Genomic DNA, 19,175 nt, shown 5'->3' with positions numbered 1-19,175 from the left:
CAAAAATTTGGAACTTTTGAAATTTATTTAACTTTTTCCGAACAACCATAGTAGAAATGTCCCCAAAATCCGATAATTGATAAATCAATGAAAAATTATATAATAATGTACATTTTAATAAAACAATGCAATATATTTCAGAAACTTTTTGTTGGAGTTTTTAGTATTTTTTCAAATTTCCAATATTAATAATACTTGTTTTATATATTAGAATTTCAAAGTTCTGGGAGATTATCTGATTCTACAATAAATTTTATAATGTTATTGTTTTTTTCCAAAAGTATCACCATAGAATTGATGTAATTAGATTATATGGGAAAGGTTCCTTATTTTTTATCGACAATTTTGACATTTTTGTCATTTTATTGACGATTGATGTGACACTTGTCATTTTTGTTCGTAAATAGGACTTGGAAAGAAAAAATTATCGTTTTAAAAATATCCGGAATAGTTATCAAATTGTAAAACAGTTCATGTTATTCTAATAGGTAATCATTTCAATATGAACGAAAAAGAGGTCAAAGTTTGCAGATTATGTTTGAGGCTTCTATTTAGGGAAAAATATTTTGACATTAACTATGTTGAACCAATTTCTGGATTTATGCCATTTAGGGATCAAATTACAACTTGTATGCCCGAACTTGTGAGTTTAACATAGCATATTTCCTATTAGTTTTCGTGGGTTATATTATTAATTTTGCAGGCCCTGGATATTTTGCCAGAGTGTTATATATGCCTGAACTGTGCAGATTCCCTCAAGGCTGCATACGAATTCAAAAATCAGTGCTTATTGATTGAAGGCAGAATAAAACAATACTTTGATAGTCTATCAAGTGAAAGTAGTTGTGAACTGTTGAATCTATCTAAATTTGCTAGGCGAATATCAGATGGGGAGGACTTGGATAAAAATGATACTATAAATGTTGCCACTGATTTAGAATCGGAGCATGGTAACATTTGATTCTAAATTTATTAACGAAATAATGTTCAAATTATTTTTAGGAATCGAAGACACAGAAGAAGTTGTAGATGAATTTGTTGATATAACTGAAACAAAGAAGGAGGAAACAGATATAATATTGCCATCATTTGTATGTGCAATATGTCAGGATATTTTCAGAACTGCTAAAGACTTGGTCAAGCATAAAAAAACTAATCATAATTCTCCATTTGTCTGTAATTTTTGCAATCAAGAATTTCGGAGCCTTTTTCTATTGAGACAGCATAATACTCTTTGTAAAGAAAAAGAATCTAGTGAGTCAATATTGAAACATCAATTTTCTTGCAGTTCAGGTTTTCTTTTCATATTACAGAAATACCTTGGGGTAAAGCTTCACAGAAAAGGCCACACCTTCCAGCTAAAGCAAAAAACCACCTAACAGAATGGCTTTTTCACCATCAACAGGTAATAAAATGGAATTTTATAGAGATAAATTGACAGAGCATTAATAAATCAACAATAAAAACTTCGATATTTTCTATATATCTGTATCAAACTTAATATCTTTATCACTCTTCTAATTTATAGCATCAAATAACTAATATGTATTCGAAAATGTATATTTCAGTCACGTTTTGTTATTCCATTATAGATACATAATTAGTTTTTAACTCAATATTTTATTCAATGAAACATTCCCAAACATTATTCTTTTCAAAATCATAGAATCTCGCCCCTAGTTTATAATAACTCTTTGATTTTGTAATCAAAACTTTATTTAATTTTATCTATTTATCACCATCCTTATTTGTATTATATTTAAAAATTATTCAATATTTTTATTCCAGCATCCTTATCCAACAGATTTTGAAAAACAGTGTTTGATGAAAGAAACAAATCTAACTTTGGTACAAGTTGAAAACTGGTTTATCAATGCACGACGACGAGTGCTCCTAGATTTTTCAAAAAGGAAAAGATTTAGTAGTAAGATTAAATCTCAAGTCAGTGAATCACCTGTCGTTTCTTGAATTTACTCAACAAATTATTGTTTCCGTTAAATTCTATACATGATATATAATTGGTAAGTTTGAAAAATCAATTTTTGTTTCAAATTTTATGGAAACAAACATAATAAGTTTTGATTATTATTAATTAATTTTTCCATTCCACATCTGGATGTAGGTTTTGGATCTAAACATTTCAAATTTATTTTGTATGAAGCTTTTTCATTTTTTGAAACAGTATGTTGTTCTATTTCATCAATTATTCTCTTTCATATAATTGTGATAATTATTCAGTTCAATTAAATTATCTGTTCTATCCTGTTCTGAAATTGAATATTTTATGCCTTGAGATGACTTATAGTAAAAAGTGTCATAATTTGTTCCACAAACAGTGCTATTATTTTTGATATGTTATAATGGTTAAGTTTTAAAGATTTTTATATTTCATAGATTTCTTTTGTATATAATTTTAGTATTTAAGCAGTTTAATTGTTTATTTTGTTATATTTTTGAGTCTGTACAAAATATTTTTAATTTAATTATAATGTATCGTATAATTTTTATATACTGGAATGTTATATCAACAATTTATTTCGAATAAAATTTTGAATAAATTCTCTGTAGTGGATGTTTCTTGTATACATATATTATTATTATATTTCATAGATTATTTCTTTTAGTCTCGTGTATGCAAACAAAATTTTGGTACAATTGGGATAACCAAATAAAATAAGTCTTATACAAATACAGTCTAATGAACTTCCGTAATAAAATACAACAATTGTTAAAATTCGTATCCATCATAATTCAAAAACAAACAGCTTCTGTAATAGAATTTTAACATCAATTTCAATTTGGTAATGTAACAACGCATATTCCATTCAATTAGTCTATAATGTGTCGAAATTAGAAGATAATCTCGTTGTTTTCGAATAAATTCATACTCTTATTCTAGTAGATAAAAGATTCAGTTCATTCAGTCGAGGTTAGATCTTAAAGTATAACTTAAGTTAAATAAATACATTGGTTTCATGAATAAAGTAACAATCAATATCTTCAGTTGCCTTTGATGAATGGAAGTAAGATTTATCAGCATTCTCAAATAACGTAAACCGCATTTTTGCATGTAAAACCTTAAAAAAATGATTTTGAATTCTAATGTCAAGTAAGCCTTTTAAGTTATCTGATGTTTGATGATCTTATTAACTGGTCCACTTTTCGGTAAGAAATGGGGGCCCTGCCGTAGGAGAATCTGGAAATCTTTGCATATAACGCTCCAATCTTACATATTTTACTGTGACAAGTTGTCCAGCATACCTGAAAATAAAATGGAAAAACAAAGAAATTACAACAAAAAAGTATTTGATCCCATGTAATTTTTTAGTGTTCTTACTCACCACCAGCCATGTAAGTTTTGATAAGCAATAGCTGCGTCTTGGGTATCTGCACATTTCATATAGACGCACTTCATTTTGGTATCAACAGCACAGTGTAAAATTTTGCAGTTAGATGTGCATTTGCTTAAAACGGCTTGTCTGATTACAGTTGTATTCCTATCACCCTCTTCGATCATGCCTCTTATCTTAAGACAAGGAGTTGGAGAGCATGAGAGGCTGTTCACTGCTCCAGTTTGGGTCTCGAATGCCTGCCCTTGCCAAGACTTATTTTTAGAAATACTGAAACAAAAAGAAACAATATAAATGTATATATCATAAAATTTGAAGAACTCACTTCATACTGAGGTTACTACTTCCTACCCATCTCCAAACCAAGTATTCCTCTCCTTGTACCACTTGTATCTCAGTCCTCACTCTAGACTCATTCTCATTGATGAATTCCACAGCCTTCTTCCAGATCTTGTCCTTGGCTGAATATATCGAATTTTTAAATACCTAATCTTTATATTTGAGTTAAAACAAACCTTTTCTTTCGGTAACAGGAATGATCATGTCCCGGACATGATTGATGACATAATAATTATCCTCGGCTTCGCAACTTTGGAGTACCTCCAATATTTTCTCCACCAAACCAATGATCTCATTGCGACTTTGCTTTTGATATAAATTGTACCTTTTGTAACCCAAGTTGGAAGCATAGATTGTCCCCAGTATACCAAATATAATTAATACTGTTCTGGCAAACAAGTAGAATGTTTTGGCCATACTACAAGACCATGGTATGTCAGGGTTGAGTATAATCATCGAAATTGGTTTTGCAACTCTGTCAAAACCCAATTTGTCCTAGAATTTAACAAAAATTAGTTAACTTTCCAGGAATTTCTTGAACTATTGATTGTCTCACCAAAGATCTAATGATATTCTTTTCATTAATTTCCTCATCTGGAAGAGCTTGCACTAGAGTGATACCCCATTTTGAGTTCTTCAAAGCAAGGACTTGTAAATTTCTCAAATCAGTTAATATTCTTGATTCATCCTACAAAAAAAGGGATTGTGTAGTGCAATTTTCTAATATATGATACAAACAAATCAAAATAAAGAATGTAATAGTTCTATTTGTAAACAACTCAAGATCATTCAATAACATTGAAATGAGTATGTCTGGATACTCTCAAGCAGTAAATCATCAACAGAATATATAATTCTTGTACACTTGAATTGACTTGGGACAACATAAATCAACCAATCAATATCGTAATCACTTGTACATTCTAAGGAGTAACTATCTAAAGAGTATACTCATACTAGTAAAACTATTACACAAACTTTTGAAAGACCGGCTTTGAACGCAAATGCTATGCGAACGTGCCTTTTCTTGTAAACAAATCAAATTTAATTCAAAGTCACATATTCTTCCAAAATTAATAATCACATTACACTATGCCCAAATTTTCTGGGAACCAAATAAGAATATAGGCAATGGAAATCTCCGTTCAGAAAACTGGATTGGACATTTGGCTATATTGAATCAATTAGATTCAATCCTCTTGGTAAAACCCTGCCAACTGTATTTGATTTCGAAGTTCATTGATGACCTGAGTGCAATGAACTTCGAAAATCGCTTGGACAAAAAGTCCCCTTTATGGATCAAAATCAGAAAGAGGCAGTTATTGAGGTATATGAGCCTAAAACGAGGATCTCTAGATCCCTGGGAAGTGAGCCCTTTATCTTGCAAACCGAGACACTATCTGTCTATACTTGCGCCCAAGAGTGTCTCAAAAGAAGCCTCAAAAGGGCGCATATTTACATGAGATCTGACTGGCCTAGGAACCACTCACATGGTAAAGTCAGTTCTTGATACTCACGAAGTAATAGCCAAAGCTCCTAAGGAACCTTATCGTCAACCTCCCTGGGTTTGTATGAATAGGTAGGGTTAAGAACAAAAGATACAATTGGTCACAGTTGCCGCAATGCTAACAGAGCCGAACGACCCCAATTCATTGAATAATAATAATTATAATAATGTAGATACCACAAGGAGCAGAAAGAATTTTGTCAATGCCATTGAGAATCAACATAAAACAGAATGCTTTATCTGAGAAATTACAAAATATGAGAACCTATCCTCCTTATAGTTGCTTCAACTATAAGGATTCTGAAACTGAATGGAAAGAAAAGTTGTGACTTCTAGAAAAAGAACACAATAGATTATTAGGTTCATTTAATTATTTTGCTCACCAAAATTGTTTTAAATAAAACAAGGGAAAAAATTAATGATATTAATAAGTGGTAAACCGGAAACTTCTTTCAGTATATTAAATAGAAATACTTTTGTTATGTCTACTCACCTGGAATTTAAACTTTCCCTTGACAAAATTAACCACATCTGGTTCTAACATACGATCACTTAGTTCATTATTTTCACAATACTTCCTTACCGCCCTCTCCTTCAGTTCCTTTTTGAGAGGTTTCAGTAAGTTTATAGCTTTTTCTACATCCCCTTCCAAAACACAACTCACCCCTCTGACATGGTTCGGTTTATGGCCAAAATCACAAATGGGAACATTCAAACCTAAAATGGGTCATCGTCCATCAGTATAAGATTGCCATTTTCTTCAACTTTAAACACATACTACTTCAATAACCAATAAATATTTTGGTTGGACTTGACCAAAATTAGAAAACAACTGGGATCAGATCTGTGATTTGGAGGAATTTAAGAAAAAAGAACTGTTTGGAATAGTGCAAAATATTTATTGTTTATTAAAGATTAAAATACATAGATTTGAAGTTTTTTTTTAGAACTGTGATGACAGATATTGGTTACTTATACAAACACCGCTGACTAACTGGTCATAAAAACATTTTGCATGAAAGCAATTCAACATATTTGTTCGACAAATCATTTAAAACAAATATTAACAGAAATTTTAAAAAATATTCAATAAAAAATACGGTAGGCAGTGCCATAACTGAAAGTTTATATTTTGAAAGCTAAAGAGAGCAAATATACTGTCTAATCATAAAATGACCTAAATAGATCCCCTAATGAAACAATATGAGAAAATGGCACAACCATAATTACAAATAAGGCACTTCATATTTCAAACATCTTTCAACTCTCCAAAATGCATGTTCAGATCAAATCAATTCAATCAAAAAAACCCTAGAATTAGAGCTCATATGGGTTATCTTGAACCAATGGGACCTTACCAGTTGTTTCAAGACTTGTGTCAGACCTCATTCCAAGGTAGATGAAGCCTACGAAAATAAAGAACAATACGGCAGCAAGAAGCACAATAAAGGGCACCAAGTTATCTTTCAAGAAATTTCCCTCATTGCGATTGGGCCTGCTGTAGTCATGGAATTCTCTTGGCCTCACGGAGGATCTAGCACTAGAAATATTATCAAGTTCATCAAGAAAACTTTTACTTTTTACACAAATTACCTGCTATATTGAGGTGTTCTCAGATAAGAGGTTGCTCCATTGGTTTCCTGTTCCTTAATTACTTCATTATTATATTTTGAGGCAGATATCTGGGATAATCTTTTTGTGAAATTAGATAAGAAAGGAGTTTCCTCTTTTTCTATTGATGCCCAGTTTGTTTCAACAGTTGGGGAGGTGTACATGTTTCTATCAAGCCCTGAAACAAAATAAATATTATACCTTTTTCAGGTGAAGGTCATCAAAACCATAATTTCAAGAGTGTACCTGTATTGCCCACAGATATCCTAGATCTAATTTGATTAAGTCTATCTGATGAAGATTCTGTTAACACAGGTGAAGAAAAAGCAACAGGTTTATCATTAGATGAAAATGTCCTGCTATAAGAATTATCTAATGATTTCTTAGGAGATTCTCTCAAAGAACTTGCAGCACTAGTAAAGGATGAAGTGAATTGATATGGTTTTCCTAAAATCATAAAGAACAGATTCTAAATTATTCAATTCTTATTATTCAAAGACAATTTACCACATACCACTGCTTTTATCAGCACCGGAAGATGATATATGACTGCTTCTCAAGATCTCAGACTCCGAGTCTGAGCCTGTATCATACTCATTTTGTATATTTTTAAGAATTCTGGCACTTCTCGAGGAAGATACATCTACAGGACTTGATTTGGGAATCTAAAAAATTTACAATAATTGAGATGTTTCTTGGCCATTGTTTGTAGAAAGAACTAACATCTTCCTCTATAGTAGTTTCAACAATTCTTGTTGTTTTTTTAAGTGTTGGTGCCTTAGAAGGAGGAGGTGGAGCAGCCATTGTAACTCTCCTCTTATTTCTTGCAGCTTTAACTTCAGTATCACTGTCATCCTCACTTGAATATTTTCCAAGTGATCGTCTGGCATCAACGTTTTTCTTATTCTTATTTTCCATAAGGAGCTTCAACTTTTTCACCATAATTTTACGAGTTGTATTTGTAATGGGAAGCGCTGGGAATCCAAATTCCATCAGTTTAGTCCTCAACTCAGCATCGCTAAGTTTATCAACGTCCACCATCTGAGGATGTTGGAAATTCAAATTAAATATTACTGTAATAGATTGTTTCCAATATAACTTACTTTTAAATGTTTCTTATTAATTTTTTAATTCACTAAAATTGTACACTAAGACAACAGCACATTCAATTGATACCATGCAACTTCAAGCGGCAATCCCTGGTCCTTGAAAGAAAATTATTTATTTATAAAATTGATTCAAGAGTAGTTGAAAAGCAATTTCAATTTTGTTATGTAGATTCAAGCTAGAAATATCTGAAAATCATAATGTGAAATCTTGCATGATTTAATATATGTACATACGTTTTTCCATAAATAGAAATTACGTTGACTCTTTTTGATTTTGGATATTCAAGATGGCGCTTTTGTATGGGTCGTTTTGATATTCCGTTGCTAACACCGAGCACCATAGATTAAATCATTATGCCTAGTTCACACGTTGAAACTTCAAAAGTTTTTGAATTTTTAGAAGGCTGCCAGTATTTTAGTTGAATTTTGTATCATTCAATGTAATTCAGTTGTGGTTTTCATCGAAATATCCTTTCGTGTCCGTTTTAGTTGTTCTAAGGTAGGGCTTTGTATCCAAACAAATGAAATCATTCAGTTTAAAAGTGTGTTAGGAATTATAAAAAAGCCAACGCTTTTTTTGATAATGTGTTTCATAGATATTGGTTAGCATTTATCTAAAGTCAACTTTCGATCTAATAATACATAGATGCGCCCGTGAGCGATCATGTAGCGACTTGAATTTGCTCATTTGTACGGACTGTTAGAGCTACAAGCTCTAATTCTTTATAATTCATTATTGTCTCTGGTGATTAAATCATTTCTGTGTTCAATTTCAGTTCATTTTTGACACTTCCATAGATTTCAAACTACAATCAACGAGTTGATTGGTCAATCAAAGTTTTATGAAACCTGTCGAATATACGTACCTAGGCGTACAACTTTGCTTCCGCTGTTTTTTCCGAAATTCGAGGCTTTATATTGAAAAACTGGTTGTACATATATGATTCAAAGTAATGTCCATCGCTGGCCGCTACTTTCTCCCTTCTTTCGGGCAGCGTACGAATTCTCGTTCAAGTAACTGGTCATCTTTTGCGCGATCCACGAATCGATCCAATTTTTTACTTCTTCATAAGATCGGAAGTGCTGGTCATCCAGGCCGTGTGCCATTGATCGAAATAAGTGATAGTCCGAGGGAGCAGCGTCTGAAGAATACGACGGGTGAGGTAGAACTTCCCATTTCAATGTTTCCAAGTATGTCTTGACCACTTTCTCAACATGGGGTCGAGCATTGTCATGCTGTAAAATCACTTTATCATGTCTCTCGTTGTATTGCGTTTGTATTTCAATGCTCGACTCAAACGCATCAATTGCGTTGATATAGATCGCCTGTTATTGTTTAAGTTGGTTTTAACAACTCATAATTCACTACGCCGAGCTGGTCCCACCAAATACTGAGCATGACCTTGGAACCGTGAATATTCGGTTTGGCCGTTGACGTGAAAGCATGGCCTGATATCCCCATGATTTTCTGCACTTGGGATTATCGTAAGGAACCCATTTTTTGTCCCAAGCAAACAAACGCGGTTCAACATCTCTCAGTTTCAAATCGTACGGCACCCAATTTTCTTGTTTCTGATTCATTCCCATGAGTTTTAGGCGTTTTGAAATGGATTGTTGCGTCACTTCCAATAATCCTGCTAATTCTTGTTGCGTTTGACTTGAGTCTTGACTCTTGATCAAGTAATGCATCCAATTCTGCATCTTCGAAAAACTTCTCTCTTCCACCGCCATGCTGGTCTTCGACGTCAAGCAATTTGAAGCGTTGAAACACTCTCAGCACGTTCTTTCACTAATAACGGTCTCACCATATGTATTTGAAAGAATTCGATGAGCATCAGACGCAAATTTCTTCATATCGAAGTAGAAAATTAAAACCGCAAATAACGAGAATTTGGCTCTTAAGCAGACATGTTTAATCGAGAATAACTTCATGATGCAAACACAAATCGACTAATATTTCGATGGCGTTATGTTTACAAATATCTGAGCTTATTGTATGACATCTACGATCTATTTATTTCGACTTTAACTTACTATTACAGCCATCTATTGCAAAATTGTACACCCAATATTTCAAATTTAATTTCATATTTACATATAACTAATTTTATCCAATACAACTTTCTCTATTAGTCTATTTGAATCGGCAAACCGGATGACGTCACGAATGGTTAGCGCTGATTGGTTGAAAGTTACGAGGCAACCTGTCTAATCTTCAGTGAACCAATCGAGATAGAAAAAAAATTGCTAGTAGGCGGGGCTAAGGCTACCACCAATATGGCAGAGAGATCAGGGTCAGATTGAGTAAACTTTTATCAGATGCAATAGGCTCTTGTAACTAGGTGTTAATGAAAAAAAGGTATCATTGTTATCAAGTATTTATTTCACCATCAAAATACCTCATACTATTTCACATCAATAAATTCATTCATTCAAAGAGTTTCCTAATATTATCATGAAAACGTATCAATTTTTCATAACTAATTTATTGTACTTTGGCGAGGCGTTCTCGATTCAAATTTGAAGGTGCGCCTTCTTTCTGGGGATTGTGGTATTTCGTCCCGAGATCGCTGGTGGATTTTCCAGTTAGGCAATCCAGCAATATCTGCCTAAGACACCTTCCCACTACATCGTGGAGCGGTGACTCTGCCTTCATAAACCCGCCGAGGCCGCATTAGAGTGTGGTGCAAGACGACATCCAGTAGAGTAGTCAGAAGCATTATTTGGATTTGTTGGATATGGAAGAAGAATTAATGTAGCCTTGCTTCTGAAGCACCACATTATATAAAAATGTCCCAAGATGAAAAGGTACTTCCAATTGTTCAATCAACAGTGCAATCGAAACCTACAATCGTTATTGTAGGTGTCAGGAGTGAGTTTATACAGTCTAATTTGAACAATTTATGGTAAACACAAGAAGTACAGCAAACAATATGGATTATATATTGGAAATGATCAAATAACAGTTTGCCGATCAAGGAAAAAGAATATTGAAAGGAGATAATGAATTTTGTAGGAAAATTTTCAACAGGGTTAACTTTGTTTAGAACATTTGTTTTGTTGTACTCATATTGTATTTGTTTTATCTAAACTCATTGGTAGTTGTTTTTTTGGAGTTTATGGTTTTTATATTATTCCCCCACGAACAAGTATATACTTTTGTGGGTTGTAATTTGTTTATTGATACGTACCTTACAAATTAATTGTATATCAGAAACTGTTTCTCGTTATATTTTTCTGCTTCAATAAACTTATTTATTCTAAAGAAAAATAAGGTAAGAGGATAAGGAACGACTAAAGATAGAAAAACAAGAGGAGGAGAGGAGAACAACAGAAAACAGATGCTCCAAAAATCTAAGGAAAAGCGTATATCTGAAGGAAGAAATCCGTTTGATATGGAAAGATGAGTTTTGATGATACGATAGAAAATAAATGAAGAAGTAATGGTGGCTCAAGAAGAAGCGGAGAAGGAAATTTGGCGGCATGAGAAGAAGCGAACAAAGAAATTTTGGAGGTGCGACAAGAACTTGAAAAGAAAATTGATTCGTTGGAGGTTCATGAGTTGCTTAATTTCGACATTGATGGTCAATCAGCATAAACTCTGTGCCATCTGATCGCTCTGTCATTACCAATTTGCTGTAGAGTATAGATCCATAGATAAGATCAGTGGACCAATGCTTTCAATAGTGGTATTCCCACTGATACCTTCTAATTCGATTTTTCATGGACGCCTCCTCTGCAAGCTCGAGCGTTTTGGAATCAGAGGACATTTGTTGCGGTGGATTGAGACTTTTCTTCAGGGAAGGAGTTTCTCTGTTCTTTTCGCCAAGACTTGTAACCAGAGGTGTGCCTCAGAGGACAGTTCTGGGTTCTCTGATCTTCCTGGTCAACATTGCCTTGGTCACCTAGCTTGTAATTTGCGAACGACACGAAGGTTTTTAACAACCCTATTTCTGATTATGAACTGCTACAGGGTGACCTGAATGTCAAGAATTGGTTGCTTCCCCTGAAACTTGAGAAGTGCGTAGTTCTTCATTTTGACAAGCGGAGTCCGAGGATTCCCTATTTTCTCGATGGACATCAGCTAGCTACAACAGAGTCACATGAGTCACATTTGAACTGGTCTCTTGATGTAAAGAAGGTAATATCCAGGGAAATAAGCCTTGGCCCATCTGGTTCTACACTCTGTTACTAGCTTAGAACATGGAATTCTATACTCTAAGGTTACTAGTATATATTAGTGTTCTGATATAATATGTTTACGGTGGACTGAAGAGTAGACTGTGGTGCCGAAAGCACCGGGTTCGAACTCTGGCTAGGTCATGGATGTTGTATATGTCAGGTGATGGTTAATGAATTTGAAAAGAGTCTTATGGAAAATGAAATGTTCGTTGTGTAGGTGGCTGAGAAAGCCTAGCTTATATAAAGGAAAAAAAACATGTTTACATTTCAGAACATAGAATTCTATCACAGACTAATCTGTGATTCTATACTCTAAAGATTACATCTATGGTTAATTCATAAGTCTTCAGTCGAATATTAAATTTTTTTATTGAGTCTGAGTGAGCAACTGAATATTTCGTAGGCATGCTTTATGAAGACTATGTGTTAACAATAACTCGTTATAAACTAGTTTCTACTAATAAATGTATGTCTATACCTTGGAATATAGGTCTATACCATTATTCTTTGCTTTTTACCCTGACCGCTTGACCTTATTAGCCATTCTATGTCCTATTCTGACCTTGAGAGGAAATCAAATTATAAGTTCACTCGCAATCTGATCAGAAAACGTTTAATATCAAAGTAATCGTACTTTACTTTTAAATATTGGTATACCGTAAATATTGTTGGAAATGTCTTTCTTGGATAATTTGATTCCTTCCAAGTTACAACCTCTGTGGAAGCATCCAGCTGGTCCTAAAACTATATTCTTTTGGGCTCCAGCCTTCAAATGGGGTTTAGTTATTGCAGGAATAAGTGACCTTCAACGGCCAGCAGAAGCTCTGAGTGTTCCACAAACATGTGCATTAGCTGCTACTGGATTGATTTGGTCGAGATATTCATTAGTAATTATACCAAAAAACTACAACCTTTTTAGTGTGAATATTTTCATAGCAGTCTCTCAATGCTTTCAACTTTACAGAGCCATTAACTACCAGATGAATAAAGATAAGATTAAGGAAGCCAAAACTGAACTTTGAGAAATCTTAGACACCTCTTAAATCAATTTTTGTAAATATTTCAACTTGCCACTATTGACTAATCGGGATAAATTATTTTTTTAAATAGGTATTGATTGGTTGTAAACGTTGTTATCAAAAATGAAGATTTGAAACTTTGTTTTATTTTACCTTGAAAATATGATGGAAATTCAAAAGAATAATTCATCTGAAATTATATAAAAACATTTGAGAAGTCAACAAATATACATAAAAAAGTATTAAAATGGAATGTTTAAAAATCAGTCTAATACACATCTACTAAGACTTCACTCAATATACACTTTAACAATGAACAGTTAAACAATTTTCTTTGGTAAATATTCAATTCACTCTATAGTGTGAAAATATTTCTAGAAAATAACTCCTCTATGAACAAGAAGTACATAGATTTTACAAACTATAAATTTGGATACAATCTAATTTTACAACAAAACTATAGCGTGATCTCTTTCTAAACTACGTTTTGCCCTCATTGGCACATGCCCCATGGAATCTGATGGGGTAGGAAGCCCTCCATTGGCACATTCGGACTGGTGATAAAAAATTTCAGAATCTCCAGTTCGTACACCATACAAAATATTGTCGTTGCCCTTACACAATATTTCAGTGATGCTTTGATTGTCTTGGAAATCTCTGTGTATCTTGGATAAGGAGTTTACTTCTCCAGTTTCCCAAGGGCCTCCTCTTTTCAAGGTATCCCACTGACTATCCAAGCAGAGAAAACTGTAAGGTTCTTGTTCGGGTACTATATTACCAGAATATGGTTCCATACATTGGTGCAGTTGCTTCTCTAGATCTCCAAGTCTGCTTGTGCAAAGTTCCCACAAAGAAAACACTAGGTTTTCTTTGTCAATCGCATTGGACTTCAGCAACATTCCAAAAACAGTATCTTGTTGTCCACAGATAAAAAGGACACATTTGACAGGAGTTTGGTCACTTTTTGATTTAGATTTTTCATTATTCTGTTTCTTAAAAAGAGGGACAATATCCTTATACTCTAGAGGAGTAGGGGTAAAGCTGCATATGCCGCTGCTTTTTTTCTCAAAGGCTAGAGAGCTTAATTTCTGCATCAGGGGAGTAAGTAGGCCAGACATTGTCGCATCTGAATTATCTAGTACACTTCCAGAGTCTAAACTCAAAGATTTTAAAGGCAAGGTTAAACTCTTTCTTTTGGTGACTTTTTCAGATTTTTCATGTTCAAGATCATGTATTACTTCATCACTATTTGTCTCTTCTTCCCTTTCACATAAGTTAATAACCCTGCATTCATCACCTTTCATCTCTTCCAAATGATTGATTGGAACTGAGATACTTTGAGATCTTTTTATCTTAGAACTATTTTGAATTTGTTCTTCGACCAATATCAAACTATTCGACATCTCTCGATTTTCATTACTTACATTTTCTTCATTTTCCTTATCTACCTCTGTTTCTTCCAGCGGCTCTGGGTCTGTACATATAGAATATGTGTTTATATGTAAAACTTTCTTGAGATCTGTCATTGGAGTTGAAATTACACTACCAGGATTGCCTGTAAATGGAGTATAAGGTGTTTTGGTACCTGTTTGAGTAACTTCTTTAATATCTGAAATTTTATTGGTTAAATTCAAGAATTTGGGTCTAGATGGCTTTTTCAGACGTATAATTGTAGCTTCAACATTCTTATTTGGCGAAATTTCATTGTCTTCTTCAGGAACCGTGGTAAACAGTAACGAACAGTCTCTCTTCAAATTTGGCACTATAGTATCTGTAGAATCAGAGGAATTGTAGCTCCTACCAACTTTCTTAATGATATCTTCATAATTCTCAAAGACCTGCCTCAATTTTGAAGAATTTTTATCTAATTCTTCATATTCAAATTTTGAGATGTATATCTCTAGCATCTGAACTCCTATGGGTAAATGAAAATTTGTTGTAATGGTTTCGGCAGGGCTCTTTATTCTATAAGGATCTGTTAAAACTATCATCTTAGTCAGAAATGGGGATAGTTGCGTGGCCACAACCTTATTATGGTGCAAGATCAACCCACCTAATACAGACTCGAAAGTTTGACAATAGTGTAATATATTCAAACTTTCTATGAAAACATTTGATGCGCTTTTTGGAAGGTTAATTGAAGGTATTATCGAAAATATATTACCTCCAAAAGAAATGATTTTCAAGTAAGTTTCACACATGTGATACATTTTAGCAGATAGTGCATCAGAGTTTCCATAAATGTTGGCCATTTCTTCTATGTCTTTATGATAAAATTCGATCAGTGAAGTCAATAAATTATTCCTGTGTAATAAAATCCAATCAGGGACGTTTCTGTCTGTCCCTACAGCCAACAAGTATCTACCATCAACATTATTAACATAAAACTTTCCGCTTTCAAGCGATATTACTTGTGGAACTTGAAAAACTTTACGGATACAATGTATAATTCCTATTAGCTGCCCACATAAAACGGTTTTTTGGTGATCTGAAACCCAAGTAGGGTGAAAATATAGAATTGCTGTGGCTGGATCATCTTCCTCATTTTGAAGCTTTTTAGTATCATAGATAAAGACAATAGTGGTTTCCTTCGACATGTCTATTATAAATTAAAAACAGTTTAAAATTTCCACTGCATTCTCATAGATGAAGATTATTACACAGATAATACAGTAGAAGTATCAATTACTTATTACTATAGGGTATTATAATTGGAATTTGAAATCTTCTTCCTCATCTCATTGTTTTGAGACTTTTGTTTTGACATATAACCTTCGACATATAACCTTTGACATATGAGAAACCACAGAGATTTAATGATTTAAATCACTGCATTTAAGTGCGTTTTTATTTTCATCGAAATATCCAATCTTATGGCCTGTTGCACCATTCAAAAAACTGTTTCAAAAGACTGTTTCAATTTTCATCAAAGATATGATGAATTAAATTGTTTTTATTTTAATTGGAATTCAATCGATGAGTTGCTGATTACTTATCGGTTTAATCAGCTTCGGATATATCGAACTGATTAGATTGTTCAGATTTTGTCAACTGCTATCCAATAGGACAATATTTTCAGTTAATCTTTGTTATTGTCATATGGTGGGTTTCATAAAACTTTTATCGAGGTACCTAGATTTCAAATTATACAATCAACGATCAACTGTGCAAAACCCACGCGCAACTTTAGTTTTAGTGGGATTTCAATGTTTATTTACATCTCAACTATTCTTTTGTTATCTATGTAAAACATTTTTTTGGTGAATAAACTAATTATTATTATTATTATTATTATTAACGATGGGTCAATCAAAGTTTTATGAAACCCGTCAATAAACTGTTATTATTTTTTCTGAATACGAACTTGATAAATAATTAACTAAAGTCTAAATTCTATTCAAAGGGATCTTTGAAAACGCTTGTCCAGATTTTCATTGGATATAATGCCGCAACTAGGCGTGCACGTATCTTAAACCCTTCAGTTGAAAATGATATCTTTGGGTTGGGATTGTATTCAATTCTGTTGTCGATTCTTTCCGAAGGTTTGCGACGTGAATAGCTTTTTTTGTCAAGTCATTAATGTCACTAATTTTTTCTATTGTGTTATAATTTGATTATTCTATATTCTCGACCTATCATATACTAGCAATATTACTAGCAAGGAACATTATCCACTATGATGACATGACATGACCGTTGCATAAAATTATAAGCGCACAAAAGTATTTAATTCATTCTTCCAAAAATCCAGATTTCTCGGAAAAAGTAGATAAAGCCGTCCTCCATTATTTGCCTCCCCTCTTGAGCGGGCCCTGCGGCTTCAGGTTCTTCTGCTTAGTTTTGACTTTATAAAAAGCTTGAACATTTTGTTATCGAGTTTATCGAGTAAGGATTATGTAGATGAACTAATATTTTATATTAGAATGAGCCACGCCCAACACTAGTTGATTTGATATGAAAAATAAAATATATTTTACTATAATGGAATGTGTAATGTAATAATACAACTTGTTTTATTTTTTGAGAAGCATAAGTTGGATATGGTGAAATGTTATCGTTTTCTAATATATTTTGCATTCCATTCTGAGAGATCAATATTCTAATCGGAGAATTGAAAAGAAAAATAATCCAGCAGCCGCCTCAAGTGGCAATAAAATTCGGCAACGTATGGAAGATATAAAGAATTGATAGATGCAGCTAATGAGAGTCTCCAAATCGGTATGCAGTGGAACGTGGACTATATTAGCCAATAGAAACAACCTAATCTTCACATTCTGGTCCTTAGACTCTTTCAAAAGTACTGTTAGGCAATAAATACCCCGACTTCTAATGAATTGCTGGAAACTTGGACAACCCTTGTACAAGGTGTCCAAAAAGGGTATCGGGTATTTGTAACTTCGATAAAACAAAAACTAGTTACAATTAAAAAAAAAATTATTGTTAATTATTACAGCATGAAGTGGAAAATTATTTGGAAAAGATTATGTTATCTTAATGGTGACCGTTACGCTGCTGGCACTCGTCTAATCGGGAACGAAAATTGGCGATCACACGCTGACACATAGCTCTCGATATTGCTGCCATTTCTGACCTTATGTTTTGCTTCAATTGGGTCAAATTCGTTGGATTATTCTCATACACCTCACTTTTAATGTACCCCCATGCAAAATAGTCAAGTGGACTAAGGTCGGGGCTTCTGGGAGGCCAGTTGATGTTACCCCTACGCGAAATGACCTTATTAGGGAATAATTCTTTAACAGCTACAATTGCTTGATTTGTTGTATGGCGAGTGGCCCCATCTTGTTGAAATCACGTTCTTGAATTATAACCTTGAAATTCCAGTAACTCTGGACCCAAAAAGTTTCGCAGCATATCGCAATAACGGTCACTATTTACATTGAGTGGTTGGCCTCGTCGATTTTCATGAAAATAAGGACCGTTTCTTCGTCGCGGACACTGAACGAGGGCGTTCAAATTCTTGAATTTTTATCATCGCACCTGTATTTTCGAACATTCGGATCCATTTTCTGATGGAGTCATCACTTGGTGCATGGCGTGTACGATATTCCTCACGATATAAACGTTGAGAAGCTACTATTGAATCACCGTTGCGATAATACTCTCGTAAGCAAAAAGCCCGATGCGTTCCTGGGTACTGCTCCATCGTCACTGAAACTCCAAAAAATTTCGGACATCACGATCCCCTTCACTATCCCCCCCCCGTCACTCATTCTCAAATGCAGCGACAAAACAAATACCCGATACCCTTTTTGGACACCTTGTCTAATCAAAAAATTCTGACTTCCTCCAAGTGACTTCGGATATAGGTACTATAACTGTGAATTATAACATAGATAGATGTTTAAAAATACTTGTGTGACGATTTATTAGATTTTGTTTGAGATAGGAGGTCATACATAAATTAAACTTTTGGAGCCATTTATTTCCTCAAATCGGACATATGTTCTCCACATGATGTTTTTCTCTCAAAATTAAATGACCTTTCATATAGCAAAGTTTCTCGGAGAGCTATTAATCACTCTGTATGTGTTGTAGTACCCAAATCTTTTTAAAATATGTGATAACAAAAAAGCAATTATTTCCACACCACCGTTGAGGTAGATTTCAAGGTGCATTTTATTTTACATGGTATCCCTTGTAATAGGCCTAACCCATGTTGCTTTTGGTAAATTTTTGAATGTTTTTTTGCATAATGTCATTGATACAATTTGTTTTCTTTTTTTTTTAATTTTAGAATAGTGGTATTGACCAGATTTTCGATATATCTCAATCACAGGCCACATCTGATAGTGACTTTGTTGACTGTGCATCAATATGCAAAGGCTTTACACCACCAAATTGTAGAAATTTGAACCAGATTTGTTTTTTTTTATCAACCCAGTAGGAACGTGGTAGGTACGAACGTTCGCCAATAGGTTTGAGTGGTGGATAATAACCTTAGAGTTTATTCATTTTGCTGTTTGCGATTTAATTTCGATATAATTATAAGTTATATAAAACACAGATCTCCCAAAATGCATAGAATTTGATTCCTCTT

General features: G+C 33.6%; 3 protein-coding genes across 3 annotated transcripts; 1 reads left to right on the top strand and 2 right to left on the bottom strand.

Annotated features, from left to right (window-relative positions):
- Positions 1-352: 352 nt before the first annotated feature.
- On the top strand, positions 353-2,296 carry LOC123676568 (homeobox protein ATH1-like). The gene is made up of 5 exons (XM_045612529.1): positions 353-643; positions 704-950; positions 1,003-1,254; positions 1,314-1,405; positions 1,789-2,296. Exons 1-5 carry the CDS (start codon positions 503-505, stop codon positions 1,966-1,968), a joined length of 912 nt encoding a protein of 303 aa, XP_045468485.1. The 5' UTR covers positions 353-502; the 3' UTR covers positions 1,969-2,296.
- A 384-nt stretch (positions 2,297-2,680) lies between these two features.
- Positions 2,681-8,283, bottom strand: LOC123676567 (inner nuclear membrane protein Man1). Its single transcript, XM_045612528.1, has 13 exons — positions 8,151-8,283; positions 7,911-8,012; positions 7,531-7,848; positions 7,322-7,472; positions 7,054-7,254; positions 6,790-6,985; positions 6,555-6,736; positions 5,690-5,913; positions 4,246-4,377; positions 3,866-4,184; positions 3,676-3,811; positions 3,342-3,620; positions 2,681-3,261 (listed from the first exon to the last, which is right to left on the bottom strand). The coding sequence occupies exons 3-13, from the start codon at positions 7,846-7,848 to the stop codon at positions 3,147-3,149; spliced, it is 2,253 nt and encodes a 750-aa protein (XP_045468484.1). The 5' UTR covers positions 7,911-8,012; positions 8,151-8,283; the 3' UTR covers positions 2,681-3,146.
- Positions 8,284-13,241: 4,958 nt separating this feature from the next.
- LOC123676566 lies at positions 13,242-15,912 on the bottom strand. The gene has a single exon (XM_045612527.1). The coding sequence runs from the start codon at positions 15,712-15,714 to the stop codon at positions 13,564-13,566; it is 2,151 nt and encodes a 716-aa protein (XP_045468483.1). The 5' UTR covers positions 15,715-15,912; the 3' UTR covers positions 13,242-13,563.
- Between the last annotated feature and the right edge of the window lie 3,263 nt (positions 15,913-19,175).

This window comes from Harmonia axyridis, chromosome 3 (assembly GCF_914767665.1).
Source record: "Harmonia axyridis chromosome 3, icHarAxyr1.1, whole genome shotgun sequence".
Lineage (NCBI taxonomy): Eukaryota > Metazoa > Arthropoda > Insecta > Coleoptera > Coccinellidae > Harmonia > Harmonia axyridis.
This window is presented reverse-complemented; position numbering and strand designations above follow the sequence as displayed.